Source organism: Hyalella azteca, unplaced genomic scaffold (assembly GCF_000764305.2).
Source record: "Hyalella azteca isolate HAZT.00-mixed unplaced genomic scaffold, Hazt_2.0.2 contig14656, whole genome shotgun sequence".
In the NCBI taxonomy this organism is placed as follows: domain Eukaryota; kingdom Metazoa; phylum Arthropoda; class Malacostraca; order Amphipoda; family Hyalellidae; genus Hyalella; species Hyalella azteca.
Genome location: NW_025944533.1, coordinates 422,957 through 448,355, shown reverse-complemented (window position 1 = coordinate 448,355; position 25,399 = coordinate 422,957). Strand labels below are relative to the sequence as shown.

Sequence of the window (25,399 nt, the reverse complement as noted above, 5' to 3'; positions counted from 1 at the left end):
GACTGGCGCCATCTAGTGAGCGTTTGTCTTGGTAGCTCAAGCGGTAGCGTGTGCGATCTGCAAAGAAACACGACGAATAAATCTGGAGAAAGCTTCGGGCCACGGAAATTTGCCTGTGACAATAGCAGGGGACACAGTGTGGTCGCAGCTGCTCAGTTTGCGAAAAATCGGCTAAAACTTGTAACTTGCTGACATGCAAATTCCATTACCGTGTTAGCTAGGGCCCTGGAATTGTGAGGCACTGCTAAATAATAATAATTGGGGTTCATGATTTGTTTCATTAAATATATTTAATTTCTCTCTGCTTTGTAATGCTTGATAATTCCATTGATTTCGTTTTCATTAACAGCCTATTTTTTGAATGCATTAATAAGCCCACTCATTATATTATTTTTTTAAACTTTTCTTTAAAACGATTTTAAAAGCAGCAATGATTCAACTTCAAATATTTACTGGACTTCTATATAAAATATTTAGGATCGGAAAAGCAAAATTTAGTTGATTTATTGCATATTAACAGGTTTGATCGTATTATTTTATTGCATTCATTTATTTTCCATGATATTGGGCTAACTTTATCAATGCGACAACCGTGAGAGGGAAATCAGAATTTATGGAGCGATAATTGAAAAATTTATTCGTTCATTTGTTCAATCTTCGTATAACATCAAAGTCAAATTTATCTGGGACACGATAGAGTCCTGATTTGTAAATTATCTATATGAATTCAGAAAAATTACTTCGATTTCCGTACTAATTTACAATAAAATTTCATACAAACCCGATGCATATAAATATATTTTAATATGGTATCCAAAATATTCGTAAATTCTTTCGTTTTTAAGTAAATTCTGAAACTGCATTGCATGAAAAAAAAAACGATTCTAATATGTGAACATCACGGAGATTTTTTGTCAAGCCAACTTCAAATATTTACTGGACTTCTATATAAGGACATCTAGGATCGGAAAAGCAATATTTAGTTGATTTATTGTATATTTACAGATTTTTATTATATTATTTTATTGCATTCATTTATTTTCCTTCTGGAACGCATTCAGTTCATTGCCTCTCTGTCGTCCGCTAAAAAAAAGTCTCAAGCCGTTATGGTCTGCGGCGCACGTGGCTACACGTGTGATTATTTTCTTCTCTTCCGAAGTTATACGAATTTTTTAGACCTCTAATGCATGACGGAGACGATCATTTTTTTCCAGTGGTGAAATCTAATGACTCAGCATATTTATTCAACCTCTAATGTTCTCTGAAGTATACCTCATAATTGTACACCATGTCAACGGCATAAGATTGATTGTGGGAAATATAATTAATGATTATTTTACTCTGCTTGTAATTTTGTAATACATAATTTTTAATTCAAATTCATCAGATAATATTCAAGTTATCATATCATATTTCATACCTATTATCCGTCAATGACGATTTTTATATGGGCAATTGAAGTATTCAGACTCAGTCAAAAAACTACGCTAATACATGAAGTAGAATGTGTCGTAGGAACGGCTGCCGAATTTTCTTTGAGGTCCTTGATAAAATAATTTTATTTCCTGAGCAAATTAATTTTTAAATAACAAGTGTAGGTTAATTTACATTATGGGAATATAAAGCTGAAGAGTGAAAAATTCGGCGAGTTCGCTTTGAAGAATGAAAAATTCGGCATCGTTTCATAGCACTCATCCAATTGTTTGTTTTTCACCATTCATTCATAATAGTTTGTGCTGGAATAACGTGGGCTGAAGAAGCATTCAACATAGATGCTATAAGATGTGCAGGATAATTTGTGTAATATATGATAATATTTGACTTATAATAAGCGTGGTGACTGTTTTCTGTTATATTTGATGGATTAACTCACTTCATGATGGGTTAAGGGCAATCAAAACGAATTTGAAGGATGAAAATTAGAAATTAGATTAGAAATTCTCATTATAATAAGTGTTAATGAATAAAGCATAACTAGCGTAAAATGAGTGTCTCAGGGGATGTCGATGACAAGGCATCATCAACTCATTTAAACGATGAACTTGTTAGCAAGCGTAAAATTTCTGTGTTTTCCCTTGCCCTGGCACTCAAGTTAAAACTCTTGTCCATTATGTGACGCACGTTTACAGCTAGAACACTCAATAATACACCCATCGTTCTTCTCAAACGATGCACTTCAAGCGGATCGAACGGCGTTCGCTTTCAGTTCTCCATAACCGCTGGTTAAGCCAAGATTTATTCGGCAGTTAACTCACAACATGCAGGCTCAGAAGCTCTATTTATTGGAGCATTGGAACAGCGAGGGCTTTGGCCCACGAAATTACTTCAACTGAAACCAATAACAACGCATTCGGTAGGAAATTATTGGTTCCCGATAATTTTCTCAGGCAGCTTTACTTAAACGATGCCTGGAAGCGGATAAGCACGTTATATCAGCCTTACTTAGCTGATTATTTCGTGCATTAATGTTTGTGAATTTGGTGGAGCTTAAACACAGGATGCCACACCACCCTTGGAGATTAATTTCAACATTAACTAGCAGTGGCAGATCAATTTAACACCGCCATGATAGGAAATATTTCTTGAAATATCATATCTTTAGTATATTGAAATCTAATTGCGAAATTTTGGGCCAATCATCGATTACGGGCTCCCAGAAGCCGGTATTCCTACATAAAACCGCACTATGTAATTTGTGAATTCACACAATGCATTTGTGAAGGTAAACTTCGGTACTTTTTAATTGGATAGTCGGAGGTTTAGTGGAGTTGAATTGGGCGCTCAAAAGTTAAAAACCAAACTTGCTCATTGGAAGGAAGTCTGAAGCAGTCGGTCAGTAACCCTAGGGATTCTCGTGATGTCTCAATGGAAAGTGTGCGTGCGTGTGAAGAACCTCTTCCCCTTCATGATAAATTGACAACTGCCGGTCATCCAAAAAAGGGTTGACGAGTTGCTACTGCTGTGGCTCGAGAGTTGGCGACATCTCTAGAGACGAACTTAACGGATAGCCTGTCATGCGAAAACTGCATGATGAAAAAACGACTCTGCCAAGATGAAAAAATTTAACTCAGTACTCACTGCAGTGAGTGACAGAGAGCGCATTTTCTCGTCGACGAAAACGTGGTCACGGACGGATGGATGGATGGACAGACAGACGGACAGACGACGGACATGACGAGCACAATAGCGCATTTTTTCCATAAATGAGAAAATGCGCTAAAAATGACTGCTTCAGACTTCCTTCCAATGAGCAAGCTTGGTTTCTAACTTTTGAGCGCCCAATTCAACTCCACTAGCCTTCTGACTATCTAACTAAAGGGTACTGAAGTTTACCTTTATAAATGCATTGCTTGAATTCACAATTTACATCGTGCGGTTTTATGTAGCTAGGAATACCGGCTTCGAGTGAATAATAATATGAAGCTAAAAACTGTTCAAATCTGTGAAAATATACGACTAAGAAACCGTGGCCATCGTATCAAAAAAGTTCCAATATCTACACAAAATATTTCCATAAAATTGTATAAAATTTGATAGATCTCATAAAATTTTATAATTAGTTTTTAATCAGTTTTAGTATAACAATATACATATATCATGATAAAGGAGGCAGAATTTTTAAAGCTCCCTTAGAAGTAATGTTCTATTTTTGTCTATATGGCACAAATTCAGTAATATGTAGATTTAACATTGTTCCAATATGGGGTGTATTTTATTATGTGCGGTTCTATTTCGGAATTTATGACAGAGATCAGTCTCCCAAAATGCGTTCACTTTACCAACTAAAAAAAAATCTGGCTCATTTTCGTGTGCAAACTTTCATGCCTAAAGTACATGTGGCGTCATCTTCGACCCTCTAACTAATGCTTTAGAATAGACTGGAAAATCATTGTCTCTACTGACAATGAGAAAAGTCAGAAAACCTTCTTACGTCTCAAATTTTTAGCCGCGCAAGCTAAGTATTTTCACGCCTCATGTAACGGAAATATCTTCAGCATTTTGGGGCAAATTTACCTGTTCCGCCACAGGTGGAACAAATTCCTCTGTTTGACTGTAACTGTATATAGTCGATCAAAAATGTATACACTCGCTGGAGAAGCAGGTTATAGGATTTTATCTAACCTACTGTATCAGGTTTATTAATCCATTGGACATTTACACCTGCTCCTACCAAGACCATTTTACTGAAAAAAACTTCGGAGAGGCCGGTGGTCATAATGGTGAAATGCTTAGTTTACCTGACCACTTAAGATCGAATATCTCGGTGAAACAGCCAGTACTACGGCCAGTAATGGCTGGGCGTTCCGCAAACTGAACGACTTGCTTGAAACGAGACCGGTTTTTATATATAGTCAGTTTCTGTGCGTGATCGAGCATGCAAGGTCAGAGCGCGGTAAATTGAAGATTGATTTTAGTGCATTTTCTCTTTTATGGAAAAAATGCACTATTGTGCTCGCCATGTCCGTCTGTCTGTCCGTCTGTCTGTCCGTCCGTGACTGCACATTTTCGTCGATGAGAAAATTCGCTCCCTGTCACTCACTGTAGTAAGTACTGAGTTATATTTTTAGTACATTTTCTCATTTATGGAAAAAATGCACTATTGTGCTCGCCATGCCCGTATGTCCGTCCGTCTGTCTTTCTGTCCGTAACTTCACGTTTTCGTCGACGAGAAAATGCGCTCTCTGTCACTCACTGCATTGACTTGAGTACTTAGTTATATTTTTTTATCCATTAGCAATTTAATCAGATATTTCAATGTTGTTTAGAATTTTTTAATTCCGTAAATTAGACATCTGTTCCTTATTCGATGTCTTTTTAAACGAAATTCAAAATCCTTCAGAGTAATGCAGATGTCACGAAACAATATCATCGATCTCGTGCATCGTAAAATTAATGCGTTAATTTATCAAACTTATTCTTTATCTCTCCGCTCTTTTCTGTTTCATCTTTTATCAAGCATCACGCTTATGTATGAAATCTGTTGTGTTATTTTAGAAATTTTATTATTCGATAATTCAGTAGACTTCAAGATAATTCTGCTAGAAGGCACTGGTTGGTTCCAGTTGTGTTGGAGACGCTGGCAGTGACGTGGTCGCATACGCCATTATGATGTAATCAATTTTATTGACAGAGATTACTGTCATCATTAGCCAGTCTGGAGTCCTAATTATCTACTTATGCGGTCCGTCTGTCAACAGAAAACTTACGAGCTTTCTAGGATTTCTTTGACTCGGGCATGCATGACACCACATCCTTTGAGCGGGTCGTCGTCTGGTGATACTCAGCCGCTGACAATGTTTGTATGAAGTGTTCTATATATTTCTTATATATAATAGCCCCATAGCTGTGAACTTGAATCCTGTGTTGAAATAATCACTCAATAATTGAAGAAGGTTTATACAAGTTCGGTTAATTGCATAAAAGAAACATGTAACAAAATAACGTTTAATTTAACGTCAAAATAACGTCTCTAAAATCTCAGAGCCCTAAAAATGCGGGAAGTTTCAATTAAAATAATGCTAAATATATGTTCTACCCTCTAATTGGATTAACCATTTGTATAATAGCAGCTGACGGTTATATGGTTATCGAACTCTTTACATGAATAAGCTAGAACGATTAACTTGTTTGTAAAATAATGTTTTATAATTGATTAACGGCGATTATTCAATTTTTACAAAGGTCCTCGGCAAAGCTGAGCCATTTTTGTATGTCTGAGAGATGTGTCAAAATTATTTCAATACATCTTACAATAAATATCGCCATAATCACGTTCTCGCGAAATCGGAGAAATTCTGTCGAAGATTATTTCCATTATCAAATTTTTGTATTGAATCTATATTCCAATTTTATGGAATGTAATGAATAATAATAGCTTAATTGTAACTTTCTCTCAACCCAGGATTTATCTCACAAAAATATGACTGTAACTGATCTCAAATTTTACAATTTGGTCAATATAAATTTGAAATAATTAAAAATCATTTTTTGGGGCTGATCTTTCCTCAAATATTAGTAGTTTTATATTTTCTCACGTCCAAATTTCCATGATAGTATAACGAAGTACGCATCTCTTGTTCGCATGCTAATACCAGTTGTGAGTGTTGTCATTAGTCGGAATTTATATCGTGGCTATGGCCATTCGAGACCCAGAGGCGGGCCACGGAAGAAGAAATGCGAAAAAGACCAAACCGGGTAGCATTCAAAGAAACCAAAAACCGGGATAAATCGTATAATGTTTTGTGTGGCATCTTCCTACCTAAATAAACGGGAATAAATAACGGGTAAATAACGGGAATAAATCGTAAAAGATATTCTGCCACATTACCCAATAATTCGCTTATCAAAAAAGTCAAGTTTTCTAAAGTATGTTCACTTTGGGTTTTCTGGCAATTTTGCAATAAATTTACGCCATTAACTAGCAGTACCCGTGATTTTACGTACACATTTAAAATTTTATTCAAAGAATATTGTCGGGGAAAACCTCATGTGATGGTGAAAATCACTTATTTAAATACTTACTTCACTTTCCATTATTTGTTGTGTCGCAAATTTTACCGAAATTCCACAAATATTTTTCGCAAATTTTACCGAAATTCCACAAATATTTTGTATAAAAACATAGGTAACAACTAATTTCTTGTTAATTGATTTTGTATTAATAAGAATTCATACCTAATATGCTTAAAATCTGTCTTTTACATAAAGGACTTTCAGGAAAAAAATCGCTTCGTCCAACGGTACATTTTATCACGATTAACACGTGCATAAAAATCGGTCGAAATAAAATATTTGTTAACATGCAAGCTCGATAAGAAATTATTTTACTCGCACACTCAAGCTTGACTTCTATTTAGATAATTTCAACAAATGTTTCTTTTCGCCGGGCTTTTCAATCTTTTCATGCTCATACTTGCATTCATTAATGTCGAAAACGAAATACACTTCGTTTTGTAAACCTCGAGCCCGTAAACTCAATGTTCTTAAAGGAGCCCTTTCCGAACAAAAGCCTTCATGATTTCTTTGGCCTAAGTAAGTACCAAAGAAAAGAAGCTTTCCATTGTGAGGCAATTCTATTGTTTCCTAAATTTTATCCCCGGACTTCTATGAGATATGAGACGACTCGGACGCATGAAGGCCTTAAGAACATGCGCCGAGGCAGCGTAACGATAAATCAGCTGGGCTTTCTACATGCCCCGCGGAGGATTTACTGAGCAACCTCTCTTAACATTAGTTAGAACGTAATGTCTCAATCATAGTAGTGAAGCTCTTAAGATGACTTGTGGGATAAGATATTTGTTAACAAAGAAGTCGCAAGAAGAACATGCTTGCTCGGCTTATTTCTGAAGATGAGCAGTCGAAGAGGTCAGTGATCGTTTATTATTCTTATTATTCGTTATGGCAAATCAATATTTGTAGTTTTATGATCGATGTAGTGAATTGAGCGCAACATATTTCGTCCATTGTACGGTGATAGTACTTCTAAGGCTTTTGAACTTATTTCTGTACGAAGCAACGTACGTTGTTTAATAATTTGAGGGACAATTTTTAAACGGCAATATGACCTCTTCTACGCAAAACATTTCTAAAAATTAAATTTGGGATAGAATGTTTGATGGCATCTGGTGCCATGAGCTCAAAGCATTTAACTTCGTGTTCAAAACTGCAATTCTCATCGAATATCAAGACAAAATGGAAGTCAACGTGTGCGTGAGTTCCTACCATCATGGACCTCACCTTACTGACCCTTCCTCAACGCTTATTGCTATACGCAAGAATTTCGTTGAGATCATATCAGTGCTGAAGTTCATATTTTGCAGGCACAACCTCACAATTTGATTAGTAATTTTATATTTGAGATTGATTCATGATCCCAGATTTTAGGGCAGCCGGCTTTGTGAAGATCACCCAAGATGGCATTCGACTTTTCCGTTCTTCTCTCTATCCTTGCATGTTTGTATATGATCTTTGACTAGAATCACATGACCTGGAACATCTTCAAGAAATTCATAAAACGGGCGCTTCGGAAATCTTGGTTGGCGAGTGAATAATGTCCGTTCATGTGGCCACGGAGTAGTATTCTGGTGAACATATTTCAAAATTGAAGATTTACTCATAGATTATAAGAGCCTAGATCACGAATTATTCGCTTCGATCATGAGATCCTGATGACTATATCGTACGATGAAGCACTTCTTCGACTACGTGCATTACATCAATTTACGGCTGTTGTGCTCTCAGGCAATTCTGGTCGCTCGTTGATGTACGCTCATCTATTTTCAGAAGAACATCACGAAGCACTGATGAATTTCATGTATAATCTTCTGGTCGTAATGAACAAGACCTAAAGTTTGGGAGCATCATTTGCATAACTCGGGCTCATGCCCGCGCTCTAATGTGATTACTCGCTTTTTGAAGAGAAAAAAATAAACCATACATAAGACTCAAAAATTATACACACTCGATTGATTTTTAGATCAGGAAGTAATGTTTTCTAAAGTGTCATATGTTGACTTCTGTGCTCGCTCGTAACAACTATCAAGTGGGAGTTGAATGTGGAATTTAAATCTCTCCGTGACTTATTTATCGCGCAGCAATTAAGTTTATATATCAGCAGCACCGTCAACATATTTACAGTCCTCATTGATCTTCAAGCACGCACCAGTTCATCCAGCCTTTGAACGCAGCAATAGAAGATATTTAATAGCGCGCTTCCTTCACGCACCAATCAGGTCTTGCAGTAAAGATGTCTGCAGCTCTCAAGTAGTTTAATTAAAACCAGCCAGTAACAATCGCATGCACAGGAGTTATCTACGATCATTGCTGGCTATTCAGAGCATAAGCTATGTTGCTTCCGATGCCCGAGTAAACAGAGCCTGGCCCCGGATCTCTTGTTCCAAGTGGTGCCAGGTTGTCATTGCCTTTGAACTTATGTGCATGTTCTTGTGTACCTCGAAGTTTAGGCACCCAAATTCTGCCAGTTAGTTAGGTTCACTAACGACAAGGAATTGCGTCACATATAAGACGACTCACTCGCATGCTGTCTTCTGTTAATTCAAGTAAGCATGACACAAAACGATACTCCTATGCTCTTACTGCAAATTTATATACTTTAATTCACTCTTGTTTAAATAAAAAGTAAATAAAAGTTATTTATGATTGAGGATTAAAAATTATTTAAGTGTTTTAATGATGGCAAATCCTATAAATTAGAATATTCTGTTCTTCACCGTCATAAGTAAAGCTTTACGCCCCATAAAGAAAACATTGTCAAAAAAATCATACGGATTGTATGAAGCCTTTATTATTGGTATAGGATTAATTAAGAGGCAGACCTGAATTACAATTTTGTTCGAGGCTCTTCGATCTCATTTATGATTCAGGTCAGGCTTGGGGCTGATGACAAATGGCGCTCAGACTCATGACTCTAATTTATTGGTACTAATTTTTGTATGGGACTCAATATACAAATTGCTAACCAAGGAACGAAGTAGGAAATTGGCATCAATCGACTGTCGAATTTAATACTCTCCACCCTTTCCAATACAAATATTCTGATCACAACAAGCGCTTTTTCCATGACAACAGTCTCAAGTTTAGTCTATTACATTCACTCGCCATCCTTGCAATTTTCTCCTTCCAGTCTCATGAAGTGGAGAATGTTGAATTAATTATTACATTCTATTGATACGACCCTGATTGAAACGTTTCAGCATCAAAGTAAGAATTGCGCTTGTAGAAAATTTGCGCACAATAAAAAGAGATAGCTTAGTTCCCGGCCGCGTATAGCTGCAGGCGATGCACTGCCTCAGAAACCATTGGTGGCTGGCTCTAGGTGCTAACTCTGCAATATGGCTGTAAGCCCCATTGAAGGTATTGTTCCCTAGGAAATGGCCTTTACTCAGAAATCACACATCCTTCCACCCCATTCACGTCTGAGAGGAGAAAACCCAGCCTCGAGCAACTAGATCAAACCATGCATTCATGAGCCATGACTTAGAAGCTACATCGTGGCCAAACTGCAATCATGAATGTTTATTTAATGTATTCATGAATATTCTATCAGCTGCAAACCATCTTTTCAATGTAAATAATATCATTGCTCTGATAATACATGAAATCAAAATTGTTTCTGTATTTTTCGTATCCTTGATATCTTTTAACAAATTTTGACTATATATTCCTTTCTCTTGTTTCGAAAAAATATCTAATATGTCCTTATACATCTGACATAATTTTTAGTTTGAATTTCACAAAAAAAAACATAGCTCAAAGATTTTAAAGGCCCCATAACAACCCAGCAGTCGCAACACAATCATATATAGAGCACATTAAATCTCAGCTGTTTTTACCAAAGACTTCTTCGCGGCCATTCCAATTTCAAAACTTTCCAAATAAACAGACAATTTTCTAAATCTTGGCTCCGCCATTAGAGGAAGCATAAACACGACTCAGGCACCGCTCAAACAAATTCAGGATTATACAGACTCTGAACAAACAACTTCTTTTTCTTGTTAGAGGACTTTGTGGATTTAGAGATACGCGTATTTCTCTTAATTTTTACGATACCTTGAACTTTTAGCCACTGCTAACTGTCCTGAAGAAAAAAGTGGCTATGGAGCTCCATGCTGGATGTATAGTAACAGTATTTTGTTTTTAGCTCAGTTTTAATTTGCCTTCTCATTTGGTAAATTGCTCGACATCTTTTTGTCAGCATATCAAATATCATAGATGATGAATTAATATTAATAAAAATAGTTTTTTACCACACCATAAATTCTAGCGGCAAGTTGAATGCAATATTGAGAGAATATTCCCCAATTAATTACAAGTTGAATTAAATTTTTCAGACAAAATAAAATAATCATTTGTTTTGTTCTCGTTAATTTAACATAGGTCAGTTGTTGTCAAACACCCGGAAAGAATATCGACTTTTCAAACGAAGCAGTTTTTCATCTAATTTTTCGTTGTACATAAAGTTATAATGTATTAAATCTATATAATGTAAAATATCTCTAATATTTATATCAGCATTGAAATTTCTCGGAATATTTTACTCCCTATTTACATAATTCCTCGGTAGTTTTCATGCACTCAGAGCCATAGTAGATTGCTTTCGAAACTCTGTTCGGACGAACCCACTCATCACAAGTCAAAGTTTATTCCTTGCACTTGCATTTGGAGGATCATAACTGAATAGTCGCCCATTGGAATGCATCGTTTGTTTGCAGCGGCTTTCCGTGGCCTTGCCAGCCCGTGGACATTCCAGCCCGTAGATTTTTCAGCCCCGTAGTCTTGCCAGCCCGTAGCTTCGCCAGCCCGTAGCCTTGCCAATCCCTATCCTAGCCCGTAGCTTTGCCAACCCGTAGCTTTGCCAGCCCGTAGCTTTGCCAGTCTTTGCGATCGTTCGCTAACTCGGTCTCCGTAACTCCTAGGGGCATCCTTCCGTAGCTCTTCCGGCTTCCCGTAGGCTGTCTTCAACTCGTTTCACCTCATGAGTCTGTTACGTACAACCGTGTTTGTTAGACTCAACGACGCCCTGATTCTTAGGAGAATTGAACATTAAGCCCATAGTTGATTGCGTGGAAATGGCAAACTGAAAATCTCCTTGATTATCTGAGAGATTGTAGAGAACATGTGACCTCGTCGCAGCAGTTCGCTGGAGATGATGGACGTTATTGCTTTACATCTCAACTTTACATTCAATCGACATTTTCCTGCAAACTTTAACGAATTTTACGATTCAATGCACTAAGAATATAGTGAATAAAATATTTGCCCTCATTTATGATATCTTTGCAACAACATTTGAAAACTTGCAAACATTCTGGACTCTGCAAACATTCATTAGTGAATGAATCCCCAACATCGAAACCAATAAAAATGAATTTCTAAATTGCATTCTCATTACTCAGTTAATCTATATGGATATTTAAAGATTCACTCGGGTGAGTATTCTATGAGCATATTAGTACAAAACTTAATTTATAAAATAGCTTTGACATGAAATAAATAGATAATATAATAAATTAAAGAGCTTCCGATTAAATTGAATAGATTCCGATTAAATTGAATATCTTTCAAACAAGGAAACGAATGCGTTATTTCCAGCAAAATATAATTAATAGTCATATACAAAAAGAAAGAATTGAATTTAACATCCTCATCAAAAAAATTGTCCGTAAACATGACAGGTAACTAACAATTTAAAGAGAAAGAAAACTCCTGGCGAATGACGCGAACGAAACATCCCCAGAAAATTAGCGAGTCAGATTCAAAACAGCCAGTAATTGAGACGTGAGACCTTTCATTTGTGCTCTTTAAACGAGCTTTAGTTAATCCCACTAATGATTTTTTGCCGGTCATCACAGTCATTGCCACATCAAAAAGTGAGATCTCGTCAAAATTGCAGAGTTTGGTCGTTGCACGTCTCTCAACGACCGCTTGATTGCCAAGCTCCGCGCTTCTGCACTTCATGTCGAGCTTGCCCCATTTTTTTGTGATGCAAAATTAATGGAACCAGTTTAAATCTAAATTAAAATAGATTGCTACGAGCATACGGTATCGAACATTAACATAGGAATTATAGATATGTTTTATTATTAACTTGATTCTTAAGACTACTTGAGAACCGGTTTATATTACTCAAAATTTATTTTAAATTCATAGTTTGCAGGAAAATTGATTGTACTGTCCTAAATAGAAATCAATTGTGCACTCAAGAGCTTCATCACTTTCACCTTCTACATAAGGATATTTCTCAATTTTTCACCGGATCTAGGATGGTTTGTAATGACACATTTCGCGCTCATTTTGAGCTCTCGAAGACAACTGTAATTTCAGCAGTGGCGGTGATTTCTTCATATTGCTCAAGATTGACCCATTTTCGTGTGTTATAGAAGCTCGGAACTACGCGCCTGTGTAAATTCTATGATGATGTGTATCATTATATCATAAGTATCCCTTATATATAACAGGAAATTGTACGGTGCTACTTAAATTATTTATAATGGAGAAGGCGGGGCCTAATTGAGCCTCTTCATATGTCCAGCGCATGAAAACATAGCTCTTTCTGGGGTTAATGCGGTCGTGGAAGGCAGCACAAAAGGCAAAAAATTTCAAGCAAGAAGTTTCCTGGAGTCGTGCGGTTTACACTCTGGAACTGCTCAACTTCCCTTACGAGGATTCTCTACACAGCATAGCACTTCTGAATTTTTGATAATTTTTATTGAAAATTTTGATTTCTAAAATAATGAACAAATTTTGCAAGATCAGAAATTATGAATTTTTGGGGCTTTTCCTTTGTTTAAAATTTCAGCAATCAAGTGATCTTAATTCTTATTAAAAAAATACTATGAATGAATAGCTGTTCGATGCAATTTATTAGTTTATTTGCCTGAAATGAGTAGAAACTTTTTTTGAGTTTCGAACTGAGGACATTTCCGGACTCGTGTTTTCCTTATAGTAAGCTTTATAAGAATTTCAACTTTTAGGCCAATTTACAGAGAAGTAAAGTATTTGAATATATCTATTGAAATTCAGCTTTCACCCCGCCAACTTTAATAAACGATGAAATGTTCGGAAGAAGATTAACATTGAAAAGAACAACACATTTGTAGTGATAAAATAATTTTCTTCTTGAATGTCATAACCTTCCATCACAGAAAGAGTTAAACACTTTAATTTTCCGCTTTTCAGTTGGAATTGCTAATCTTATCAAAAATTTACTGAGATGCAATATGACTGGAAAATTTACTAGAACAGTTTTCGTGTTCAGACCACGAGCATCAGATGGCACATTCGCCCGAGCGAAAAAGTTTTGAGCTACGCTTAAAGTTTTCAGACAAACAGCGAGGAGCTCGTAAATTTTTCCGGCTACCCTAGTATTAATGGGCAAAATTTCTGTACGATAAGTGCTTGTGAATTAAATTGTACGGCGCCATGTTCTTGAAATTTGAAGGCTCGCCAAAAATAGTAGTAAGTACCAGAAGTATTTATATTTCGCAAGATATTTTTGATGATATATTCCTGGCTGACTTTAGAAGATATATTACGCTGTGTTTTAGTTTATTTTTGAAATTTTAATTTCATGTAGAAATAAAATTTCCATATTTGGATTTTTTATAAAATTTCTGATCATCGATTTCGTCGGTTGAAAGATGCGAGCTTTTATGATACTGCTGGTTTGACGTTAATAGTTATAAATTCTTGGGATGGTTCTAGTATGACAGGCTTACATATTATTTTTCAGCCGTTCTGCATGTACAGAGAAATGTATAATTTTAAAGTCTAATGCTGCGTCAATATTTTCTCATTCTTCCTGAACTCCATAACCATAAATTTTATACCATGGATTCGTTACAGAGCTCCAGCCACGATTTTGAATCGGGTAGATTTTTCATGTAAATTCCAAAAATTATTTAACTCCATTACTTTATCATTTATTTGCGCTTATTAATTGTACCCCTGATATGGGCTTTTTACATAGTCATCCATATGTGAGTATAATTAAAACCAAATAATAAAATGAAGCTCCCACAGCACACGCTTAGAATTGCTTTCTGAGAGCTAAAAACTCGTATAAAGAGAAGCAACTCGGACCTAGAAATCTGCAATGGTGCTTAGCACTCCACAAAACTTTCCCAGTTATGCCCATTTTAAAGAAAACTTTTCTACAACTGCAATGGTGCACTTTTCAAGTCTAGTCCAAGTTTCGGAAATTTGTTTTTGCTCCTTACGATAGCGATAAAAATAAATTCTCGTTATCAAAATTTACGGCAACTGGTATAATGGTCAAAACAGCTCGGTGGCAAGTATTTTTGCCCTCCCTCTCATGTTTCCTCCCCCTCTCCCCGGATGCCCTTTGCTGGCAACCCCTTATATACGAGGAGGAGCATGAGGCTGTTCCCTCGTTTCCCCTTTTCGAACCCACTTAGTCCAGGATTTGGGCTCACAGTTAAGGAAAATTAATGAAATATTAGATAAAATTAGCGACTTTGAGTCTTCTGGGAAGTATCTCGAACGAATGCATTGAGTTATTTATAAACCGTCTGATATATTATCTCTAATGCTCAATCATCAAATGTTTAAGAATCACAGTGGTTTTTAAGTTTGTTAGCGCGAATGATAATTCAATCAAATTCTCCGAATGATATACAATTCTCTGTCCCAATTCTGTGAATGATAAACAATTTATTTTTAAATATAAAAGTAACTGTCATTCAGAAAACAAAAAATTGTGTCCACCCAAACCAAACCACTCACTTCAAACTTTTTGATTGATTGTAATTAAAATGAAAATCCAATTAAAAATAGCGTTCCAGAATACAAATCCCATGCACTTGAGTCCAAAGTATATGTTCAATTTTTCAGAAGTGACGTACGTTTTATGCAAAAAATTCACCGTAACCCCATCTTTGCGACATTTAATTAGGAAGCTCACCCTATTAAATTCACAATACTTTCTATAATAATTAATTAAAGCGTTGCTAATTAACACCAGCTCTCATTGGAGAGTTAATCAGAAAACCGCTCAGGAATAATTCAAATCTCTCCCTAAAATGGCCATCAACACTACATGAAGCAAAGCTCATTCGCTAGCGCTGCAGCAGCAGTCGCGGGAGAAAATTAATATTACACTCACTTCCTCACTTGTCTCCAAATAGAAGAAAAACGCAGCATACGAGCACCTCGTATACTTTTTGAGTAGGGAAAGAATTTTTCAAAGAGTCCTTTCCAAGTTGTTGGGTAGAATCTGTGGCCGGACTCGGCGTCTTCCGTTGCAAAGTCCATGAGTTCTGAGCTTGAAGTGTTCAGCGGACGTCGTAGATATAGGACCTACATCCTGCACAGCCCATGCCTCAGCAACACAGTTCCTTGATTTCGATCAGCCTTCAAGTACTGAAGGAATGCCTTAATGAGGCTTCTTGGGTTCGCTTACTTTTCTCGTTATAAGTGCTACAGTTAAAATGAAGTAAAAAAAATCCGACCATAAAGAATCAGTATCTGAAAATGTTGATTTCATGTATTCCTTCAATACTCTCCTCAATATGAGGAGATTACTTTAATCGTAAAAAACCAATTTTGCTTTAGTTTTAAATTTTAAGGAAGAAAAATAATGGCTTCGAATGTTGCTCTCGCATCGCATAAGTTGGTAAATATATTCAAACATTCCAAAAACCTTTCATCTCTTGCTAATCACAAATCCACACCTTTATCCGACTCCTATTAGTGCTAAACCATGTCACTGAAATTAAATTTTAAAATATTTCAAACATTTAGGAAAATTACATAGTAATATTAAGAGAACACAGACATTCTCGGAAGTAATAAGCGAAATATAGAAGGCGTTGCTAGAAGATACCATAAAGAAGCATCTCTGAGAAACGCTATGTCAGCTCCGAGCTCGGCGACAAACTTTGTACGTTACTGCAATATATATCAGCGAAAGCGGGCCGATTTTTTGGCAATTCTCCTAATGGCAGACACTGATGTTTCCGAGATACCAACCAGAAATGAACATTCTCTCCATAAACTAATGGATACTAGGATCGCAGCATTTCTCTGGTCGGGATGACGTTGGCTACGGTTTATTCTATGGTGATAATGTTGGATCTGGAAGCCTTTCAAGTCGTACTTTCAAGAACTTTTTAGCCGTGACATTAGCATGAGCTTTGTTTTGGACTTAACGAGTTCACTTTGGAAATACAGCTCAGCAGAAAATACCGTAGAATAAAATTTGCTAGCTAGTGTTTCACTTTTTTAAACTGGAAGAAGAATGATGTCACAACTTGAAGATTTTCTCAAAAGCACAATTATAACTAATGATTCATTCATCAAATTGTCATTTTATTCTCATTCCAAGGTTTGTGTCATTATTTGCAGTTAATTTTTTTAAAGTTTTTTAACAATAATATAGAAGAAGTAAAAAATTATTGAAGAGACACGTGCTTCTTTATATCTTGAAATCAGGAGAACGTATATTTCTCCAAATTTTACCACAGAAAAGTCCCCCAGATTCTTTTAGGACAGATAACAAATCGTTAGCGTGGCTCGTTCTCGGGTTCTTCAATATACTTTACAATACAAAGAAGCCGGTAAAAGAATATCTTTACATTGCTGCAAGGCAAGAAAAGGAGGACGATGCTGTCTTCGCGCGATTGAATGCAATATCCCGAGGTCCTTTCCCCCTCATTCATCCATGGAATTTATTTGGTCGATTGCTTATGGTTTATAACGGTGCCGCCAACGGGCGAAATGCAACAAAAATGTGGTGATCATTAGACAAAAAGCTTGACTTATTTCGGTCTTAAATTTTTTACCATTTGTTGTCATTGGAATGGATTCCGATGTCAGTGGTAACAAACAAATTGGCATCTTTTTATGATAAAAATGACTGCACTGAACAACGTTTTTGAGCGAAAGGCACGGCACATTTTCTAGCAGAAAACTGCAGTATGCTTGGGTTCTCCATTAGCAACGCAGGCCTCTCGCGAATTTTCTGTTGATCTGGATTGAGGGAGAACTCTGATGTGGAAATGCGGTGAATGCAAAATTCATATCGAAGGCTGCGCTTAACAGATATGGCGTAATTTAAATGAATAAAATATCGTTTGAATTCAGGTATCATCTAAAATCAACCCTCTCCACCTCAAATCGTAATTGATTAAATTACAAAATTAATGTTAAGGCCAAAAAAATCTCTCTTTACGATGTGGCAGTCCCTTATCGCTCTCATCTTCGTTGCGTGTTATATTACTTTTTTGTCATTATGTAATGCCTTATAGATAATTTTCAATTTATAGGTCGTAACACCGGTCGCATTTATTTGACCTGTAGGAATGCGGTTTTCCAAAATCCGCAATCACAAACAAGGTTGAGAATTTGTCACACGTCAATATTTATAAATATAAATATAAATAAATAATTTGTCACACGTCAATTTTTATAAATATATGAATGGTGAATATTTCAAGAACTGAAGTTTCATATTTAAGTTATTCAAAAAATTGTACCTGCACGTTGACGTTGGTTGTTTCGAACCAAGCGGACACAGCTGCGTACAGCTGATATTGATTTTTCATGTGTTCAAAATCAAGGAAAATTTACTCATTTTATGTAGGACTGAACGAATGTTTGCAGAGAAATAAATAATTTCATGCACAAAACTAACCTAAAATATTGAAATATAATGCCATTAGGAATATAGTGTTCAGTTAACAAGTTAACATCATTAGTTACTTAATCTCATACTCAAATCTCAAGGTTGCAATTTTGGATCGAATCGATAGGTCTAAATTTTCCACAAGAATTAATGACTGGGGAGCAACTGCATGTGAGACTTGGGTGCTGTGTAGAATGGTCATTATAAAAAAATCATTTTCTCATGTTCTCATGTTCAAAAATCATGTTCTCAATTGCATAGTAAATGTGGACATGATCGTTATACTGGGATCGAGGAGTAAATTAGAACACTATAACTTCACCAATTTAGTACTTGAACTTAGGAATATCATACTGCACTGACTTTACGAAGAATTTGAATATAAATTGTTACGTTAAAGCTGAGCCACTGAAATGAGTTTTCATTTTTCAGACTGCTCTGGACTGCAGCAATTGTCCCTGTCACAAAATGGCCGAGGAATGTCATTCCTTGGTAAGTAAATACGTGTTTTCAGGCTTAATTATTTTCATGGTTCATTTGTAGCACATTCTATTAATTTAACATCATGTCTTAGAATATTCACGATCACCTTCTTGATGCTGCACAATAATCGGTACAATACTTTAAAATACATTATAATCATCTTAATAAGCTTAAATTCAATGCTTTGCATTATTTTCCTTTTGAAAATCTTCATGAACTTTTTGCATGCATTTAATTATTTTTCTTATTTTTCTTACCATTCATCCAATAATTTTTACGTTTATTTTACGCAGTTTCCTGTTCAAAACACTAACATTTTTCCTTGAGTAAAACAAATTGCTCATTCCAAATTCTGAACTATTTAAACGCTCATACGTTTTTAAAACATCATCATTTTTGAACTTCATTTATTGAATGATATTCCGAACTTTCTTCGGAATATCATTATATTTTTTGTTTCACATCTATACCGAGATTGAATGTACAGTATACACGTAGCACGTTTGATATTAAATCGACATTCTTCTTTCGATATTCATTTGATTTTCATTTGCTCTTCATTCGTGGTAATTGCCGATCAATTAACCATCAATCATAAGTGAGCTTCTAATGCCTTATAAAAATTTCCATTGACTGTGCTTTATTATTCTTTAGCGATCGTTCAGACCTTCATTTTATTCTTATTCCACTGGATGTTTGTATACGGTCTTGTGGTGCAAATAAAAAGATTTATTTGATTAATTAATAGGACTAAAATGATTAATTCAATAACATCAACTCATCTTTCAGATTAAGATATCTCCATTTAATTGATACAAACCTGACGATATTCCATTCAGATTCAGTTATTATAAATGGTTGAAAGGCTCAGAGTTAATTTAATAATCTAATCCCATCAAAGTGTTGCTCTCAAAAATTCGGTTTCAAATTTATACGAATAATTTCAAATAAAAAGACGTCACAGATTAAAATTGTAGCTTGTTTGTCATGTTTAGCGTGGTAACAATAACGCTCATGCCAGTTTATCACGAACAAAATCATGGTTTCAGTGAAACTGAGCCTTTGAGATGAGAAGGGAAAGCAGCGTCTCAAGAGGTCACTTTCAAGTGATAACAAACATGCATGAACTCTTTAGAGAGCAATGCGCCCTCTGTTGTCGAGCTTAGCAGCCAAACAAAGATCCCTCGCACCACAATTTATCCTCCCGAAGAAAGTAAAGTCTTTGTCCGAACGCATTCCAAAACATCCATCTTGTTTCGCAATCTAACAAAAACATGTCCGAAATCCTAAATACTGCTCCCGACGATTGTGTGATAAAGCACCGTTTTAAAACCTTGTGTATACAACATGGGAAATAAATCTGTTGTGCATAATGAGAAATAAATGCAAATGGTGTTTTCCCCCCTTAAATGTTAACGGTTAAATTACACTAAAAATTTGTCCTTTCATTTTTACGTGCTAACGCCTTACCCATTCACGCCATTAATTTTAGAGTGCATGTAACCCATCCTACACACGGCCAAATTTATTTGCTCTTATTTTGTGAAGCTAAAGAATGAAGGTACATCCATCGGTCAACAGCTCTAGGTCGTTTGAAGGCTCCCGTCTAAATACTTGGACGGCTCATTTAACACGTTCGCATTGTTAACTTGCGCTCAGCCCCGTTTGACGGCCTCAGACGCGACCAGGTGAAGAGTTCGATAACAAAATGTTTGCTTGGTAGCGTTCCCTAAATATCAGAACCCTTTTAAAATGCTACCACGATATGAACAAGGCAGGGGAATGGATCGAGATAGCCCTTCCCAAGTACAACTAGGGAAAGATTCCTATCTATGCCTCAGAGCTCTTGAAACCAAGTTGAGAAACGGTGAACAGCTTACGAGATTTCCTCATTTATGTGCTCAAGTTAAACGAACTATTTTTGGGAACCTTAGTTTTTTCATTATAAGTATACCAATTTTTTTCATTGAATTTCTGTGTTAAAGTTTCTTAAAATTCGATAAGGCTAATACATGGAAACGTTGAACAGGAAATTTGCCTTTCGTTATCGATAGGGCTTTTTAAGAAGGGTCTTTTGCACTCGACGCTGTATCGAAGCTTGTTAACTTGTCGGCTTTTCGTGAGGTAAAGTAGGGAAAGCTCTTTCATATTCAAAGAACCCTTGTTCAACTATTTTCTAAATAAATAGACAATGGATATTTGATTTTGTTCGAGTCAGGAATTTGAATTATGGAATTAGATTTTAATTGTGGTTTTGATTGTATACAGCATACAGTATAGCATTTTTCTCGTTCATTATGAAAAAAATCAAGACGTGACAAAGCTCAAGTATATGTTTTCGTAATCCTTTACCTTTGCCTTCATTGAATAAAATTTATATAGTCTCATTTTAACAGAGAAATAATATCAGATCATTATTATAATTATTTATATAAATGATAATCAATATCATTAGCTCAATGATTACTCAAATTAGAGGTAATTTTTACGCAAATGAAGTGCCACGTGTATAGCCAGCTATGAAAGTTAGACATGTAATTATTAATCAAATGCATTAAAAAAAAACGAGGAATTCAGCAAATCTGCTCTCATTCGGGATATTATCTTATAGACGACTTACTGGAGTGACTTGCCCATTCTTAAGTCTGCATGAGATCGCTTCAAACAATCATGTATCGCTCTAGCTGCAATTAAGAGCGTCGCAAATCCGTGACCAATTAAATGTATGCAGACAGAATAATTGATACACCGTCAATCATGCATCACGACAGCTGCAGTGAAGAGCGGCACTAATCCGTGACCAATTGAACGTATGCCGACATGATAATTCGCTCGCTCAGGCATTGTTCTCATGGCCACAACTAATTTAACTTACGAGGGCACATTCCCAGACCTCAATTAATCTAAAAACTCAACGAATGAGAACTTTTAATGTTGGTTTTGAATATTGTGGCGTTAAATGATGCTATCTTAGCTGCGATATCTTAGCTGTGATCAAACCTTTGCAAAGATGAATATATTAGGGTGTTCAACAATTTACGATATGCATACAACGAGGTTTAGTTCAGCTAGAGAAGATTACAAAATATTATTTATTTATTTTTCATTAAAGATAGCTTTGATGGAATCTTAATTCACTTATTCATTTCAAGTTATTTAGACGCATTATACTTCCTTCAAAACACATCTTTTCGGATTGTTGTCACTGACCTTGTTAACACAATAAACACATTTTTTTCAATCGGTTTTTTCGTGCATCTCACTATTTTTCCTATTCCAGTAAGTTCCGTTACCTTCTTTTACTAGGCTTTATCATATCGTGTTTAATGAATTATATAATTAGAACCTTGCTGATTTGCCAGATAATTGTCAGAATACCTAGAATTCCTTGTGTAAGACATAATGAATTTTGAAAAATTTCCATTTGATCAGTTCGTGAAGAAAACTAGCATTCTTGAGACCCATCAATGGAGTTGGAAGTTTGCTTTAGCCCATTTTCTTTGCCCAATTCTGGTATGAACTCTTCTTAACTGATAACAACATTACAGTGTTGTTTCTTTCTCTTTCCAGGTGCCATAGGTAAGTGCATTCAGTATCCTGACGGACCTTTCTCTTCAGTAGTCGCAAAGCTAAGCGGAGCTGCATGGGACCTCCATTAGCAGCAAGTCTAACCAGATATGTAGTTAGAATTAATTTAATTTTCCATTTTCTTATATGTCTATTTGACTGACAAAAAACTGATTTTAAACTGTCTTGAAGGTTCCAATTAAATTTGTAAAATTTAATGAACCTTGAAGTTTCAAAATATGACCCCATAGTATAAGTTGTCTCTTGTCACAATTGTACCATGAATTAAAAGGTTGCATGAGGTATTGAATGCTCAACCATTAACTATCTATTATTTGTTTCAGGCGATAATTTAAGTCTTATTAATTCATAGTGATAACTCTTGGTGTATCTATAATTTTAGCGTAGTGACAGTATATGAAGGTAATTCAAGTGTATGAAACAAGGTTAGGTGAATGTCAAATAATCACCCGGAAATTATTAAAGACTGATTATTGTAATTCTAAACTAAATTATCTCCAATACGACAGGCACACGATACGTAAGTAACACCATTCCCTCACGTTTGGGTATAACTGAAATTTATTACCAACATAAATTTGTTAATCTTCATTCACAAGTGACCTATTAAATTGTTTTAATGCGTACATAATGGAATATTTATAACGTTATCATCGTTATCATGATTATTACGGCAATGCGTATTTATGTCTCGCACTCGCTTTTATTTATTTTAGAGAAGCTACAAATCATTATGGAGAATATTGCGAATTTTTATTCTATTATGCGAGTGTACGGAGCTCGGCCGCGGTGATAATGGCTCATGACTGGCCAAGAAACCATTACAGAAGTATTTCATGTCAACTAAATGGCAGATTGCTTCAGTAAGAACGTGTCTAAGCGCGGCTAAATATTTCAACGAGGCTCAGCGAACAGGTTTTTCAGAGACAACTTCTATCAATCGACGCTTCTTGTCGCCATAGGGCCGCAATTGGCCACTGGTTTAAAGGCCATAAAGGCCTCATCGCGTCTAGGTTTATTTAAACATTGTTCATGGATCGTCGAGTCGCTACTGAGTCGTTATTTCTTTACTCCTGAACTTGCACAAAGCTGTAAGTACCTAGCCAAGACGAAGCATAATGCCCACATAAATTCCTCCACAATGAACCTCAAACGTATAATTACTTAATCGTTAAAACGCTAGTCTAAGTATTTTCGTCGGTGCCTCAACACGATATAAACTGTCTGGATTTGACCTTAAATTGCGCTTACAACGGTATCAAACCGTAAAATAATACGAGTATTCTTCTTATGAATATAATGTTTGTGTAAATTAATTTGTAATATGATATTTACGCTTGCGTTGCATTTAGTTTGACTTGGAAATTAAACTCATACATAAATACATACTGAGCACTTAAAAGAAATTAAATCCTTTCGTAGGCTATACTAAAGTAACTGCACAGCCGATTATAGCATAGACCTGCCGGCTGAGTTACTAGATCCGTAACATCACATAAATTTCCCGAGCGTATGTTCCTAACAGGCCATCAATACAAGCTCAATCGCGAGAAATATTTAAGGGCATCACTAAGAGAGAATAAACAAGCCTCGGAAAAGCAGCTTTATAAATCGTGACCCAGGGAATTTGTGTTTACTTCCCAGCAATATGTTCTGTCGGTAGCTTCCGAGACGACCAGCCTCCATTGAGACCCAGAAAAATACAGGATGGGGTGCAAAAATGTGCACCGTAGTCCGAGAAACGTACAAAATTTCTATAGACTCTAAAATTCCAGTTTAACGTAAATACCTGCGAGTATGTGAAATAAATGAAAAACCTAATTTCATATTCACTTATGTAATTGAAAATCTACGTGACTTGTGCATGACCCATAAAACACCTTCTACGCCTCGTATGTTACCGGTGAATTAATATGAGAAAGTCAACAAACGCTAGGATCTTGTGAAGAGGGCAAAGACTGTAAATATATTTTGGTCGGGAGCTAATGGGCCGAGGGTAACGTAGAGACTCCATAAAGAATGCTTGTGCTATATGGCCGGCAAGATATCTGGCTTTTCAGAGAGAGATAGAGACCAGGTTTATTAGCAGAAAATGTGTCTATCGCAGGAAGCGAGGAAGCCTGAAGATCGGAAGCTAGGGAAATTTAGCCGCTCTGAGGCCGATGACGACTCCTCTGATTTACTGTCATTGAGGTGAAAGACAAAAAGTTTTACATTTCCGAATTCTGGTTGTTGATGTGCGTCGATGGCTTCCATATAAATATACTGAGCGCCATTAGAAATGAAAATTTATGAGGTCATCATTATGTTACGATGCAATCAAAGTCTAAAATCTTTTCATTTTTAAACCAAAATTTGCAATTAAATTGACATTATGAAATTAATTACTTAATGTTCGTTTTGTTGGCATGTGAATTCTTATGCATTTACAATACATTCATGATAATAAATCCTTAATTGGGGAGCTTATATTATGTCTCTTTAAGTTCATGTATCATAAGTGAAATGCAATATCCAGATTCCCAAAGATTGCTTTAATTACACCATTATGCGTTCAAATTAACCCTGCTAGTCCCCACAGCTTTCACAGAAAATGTTCCATAACAGCACAGGGATAGAGCAAATATTCGCGTAAATCATTGAAACTGACGTGTCGTTCTCTGTGATTTGGTTGGGCATATTGCGAGTTAGGAAGTCGTTAGAGAGGTTGTGGACATGCGCAACGCGCTGTCTTCAGTGAGTGCGGCAACTGGAGCTATTCCAGGGTAAGCTGAGCCGACACTAGCCTCCCCTTCCAAAAAAACTAGTATGGGCTAACAGTGCTCTTTCAGTGGCCGAGGGTTAGACGGCTGTGATCATACTTCTATTTTCATTAAGGTTAGCAGCCGTGATGGCCTGCCTACATACCATGCATTGATCGCAGTAGTCCAGCCAAAAGCTTGCCTTGCTCGGCTCGGTTGCGGTCGCTTACAGTCGTTCTGCATCGATCGCACCGAGCGGCACATTCAGAGTCTGGCTTGCCAAAAATCTGCACGCCTCACTGTGAACTTGCGTGTGTGACACACGCGTCGCACACGCCATGCAAACTGGACATGCATTGCTAGGCTCCCGACTCATCAGTTGAGCGACTAATTCTGTAACCTCTTTAGTTTTTAAAACTTCCGA

The 25,399-nt window shown here is 36.2% G+C and overlaps 1 protein-coding gene across 2 annotated transcripts in view; it reads left to right on the top strand.

The window, feature by feature from the left end:
• Window positions 1-25,399, top strand: part of LOC108667413 (homeobox protein abdominal-A homolog) — a 43,643-nt gene that overhangs the window by 2,668 nt on the left and 15,576 nt on the right. The window contains exons 2-3 of one of the 2 annotated variants that reach the window (XM_018154436.2): window positions 18,596-18,655; window positions 22,217-22,225. In XM_018154436.2, coding sequence (XP_018009925.1) covers window positions 18,596-18,655; window positions 22,217-22,225 — 69 coding nt within the window. The remainder of the gene's footprint in view (window positions 1-18,595; window positions 18,656-22,216; window positions 22,226-25,399) is intronic. The other variant, XM_047884118.1, reaches the window with a different exon arrangement.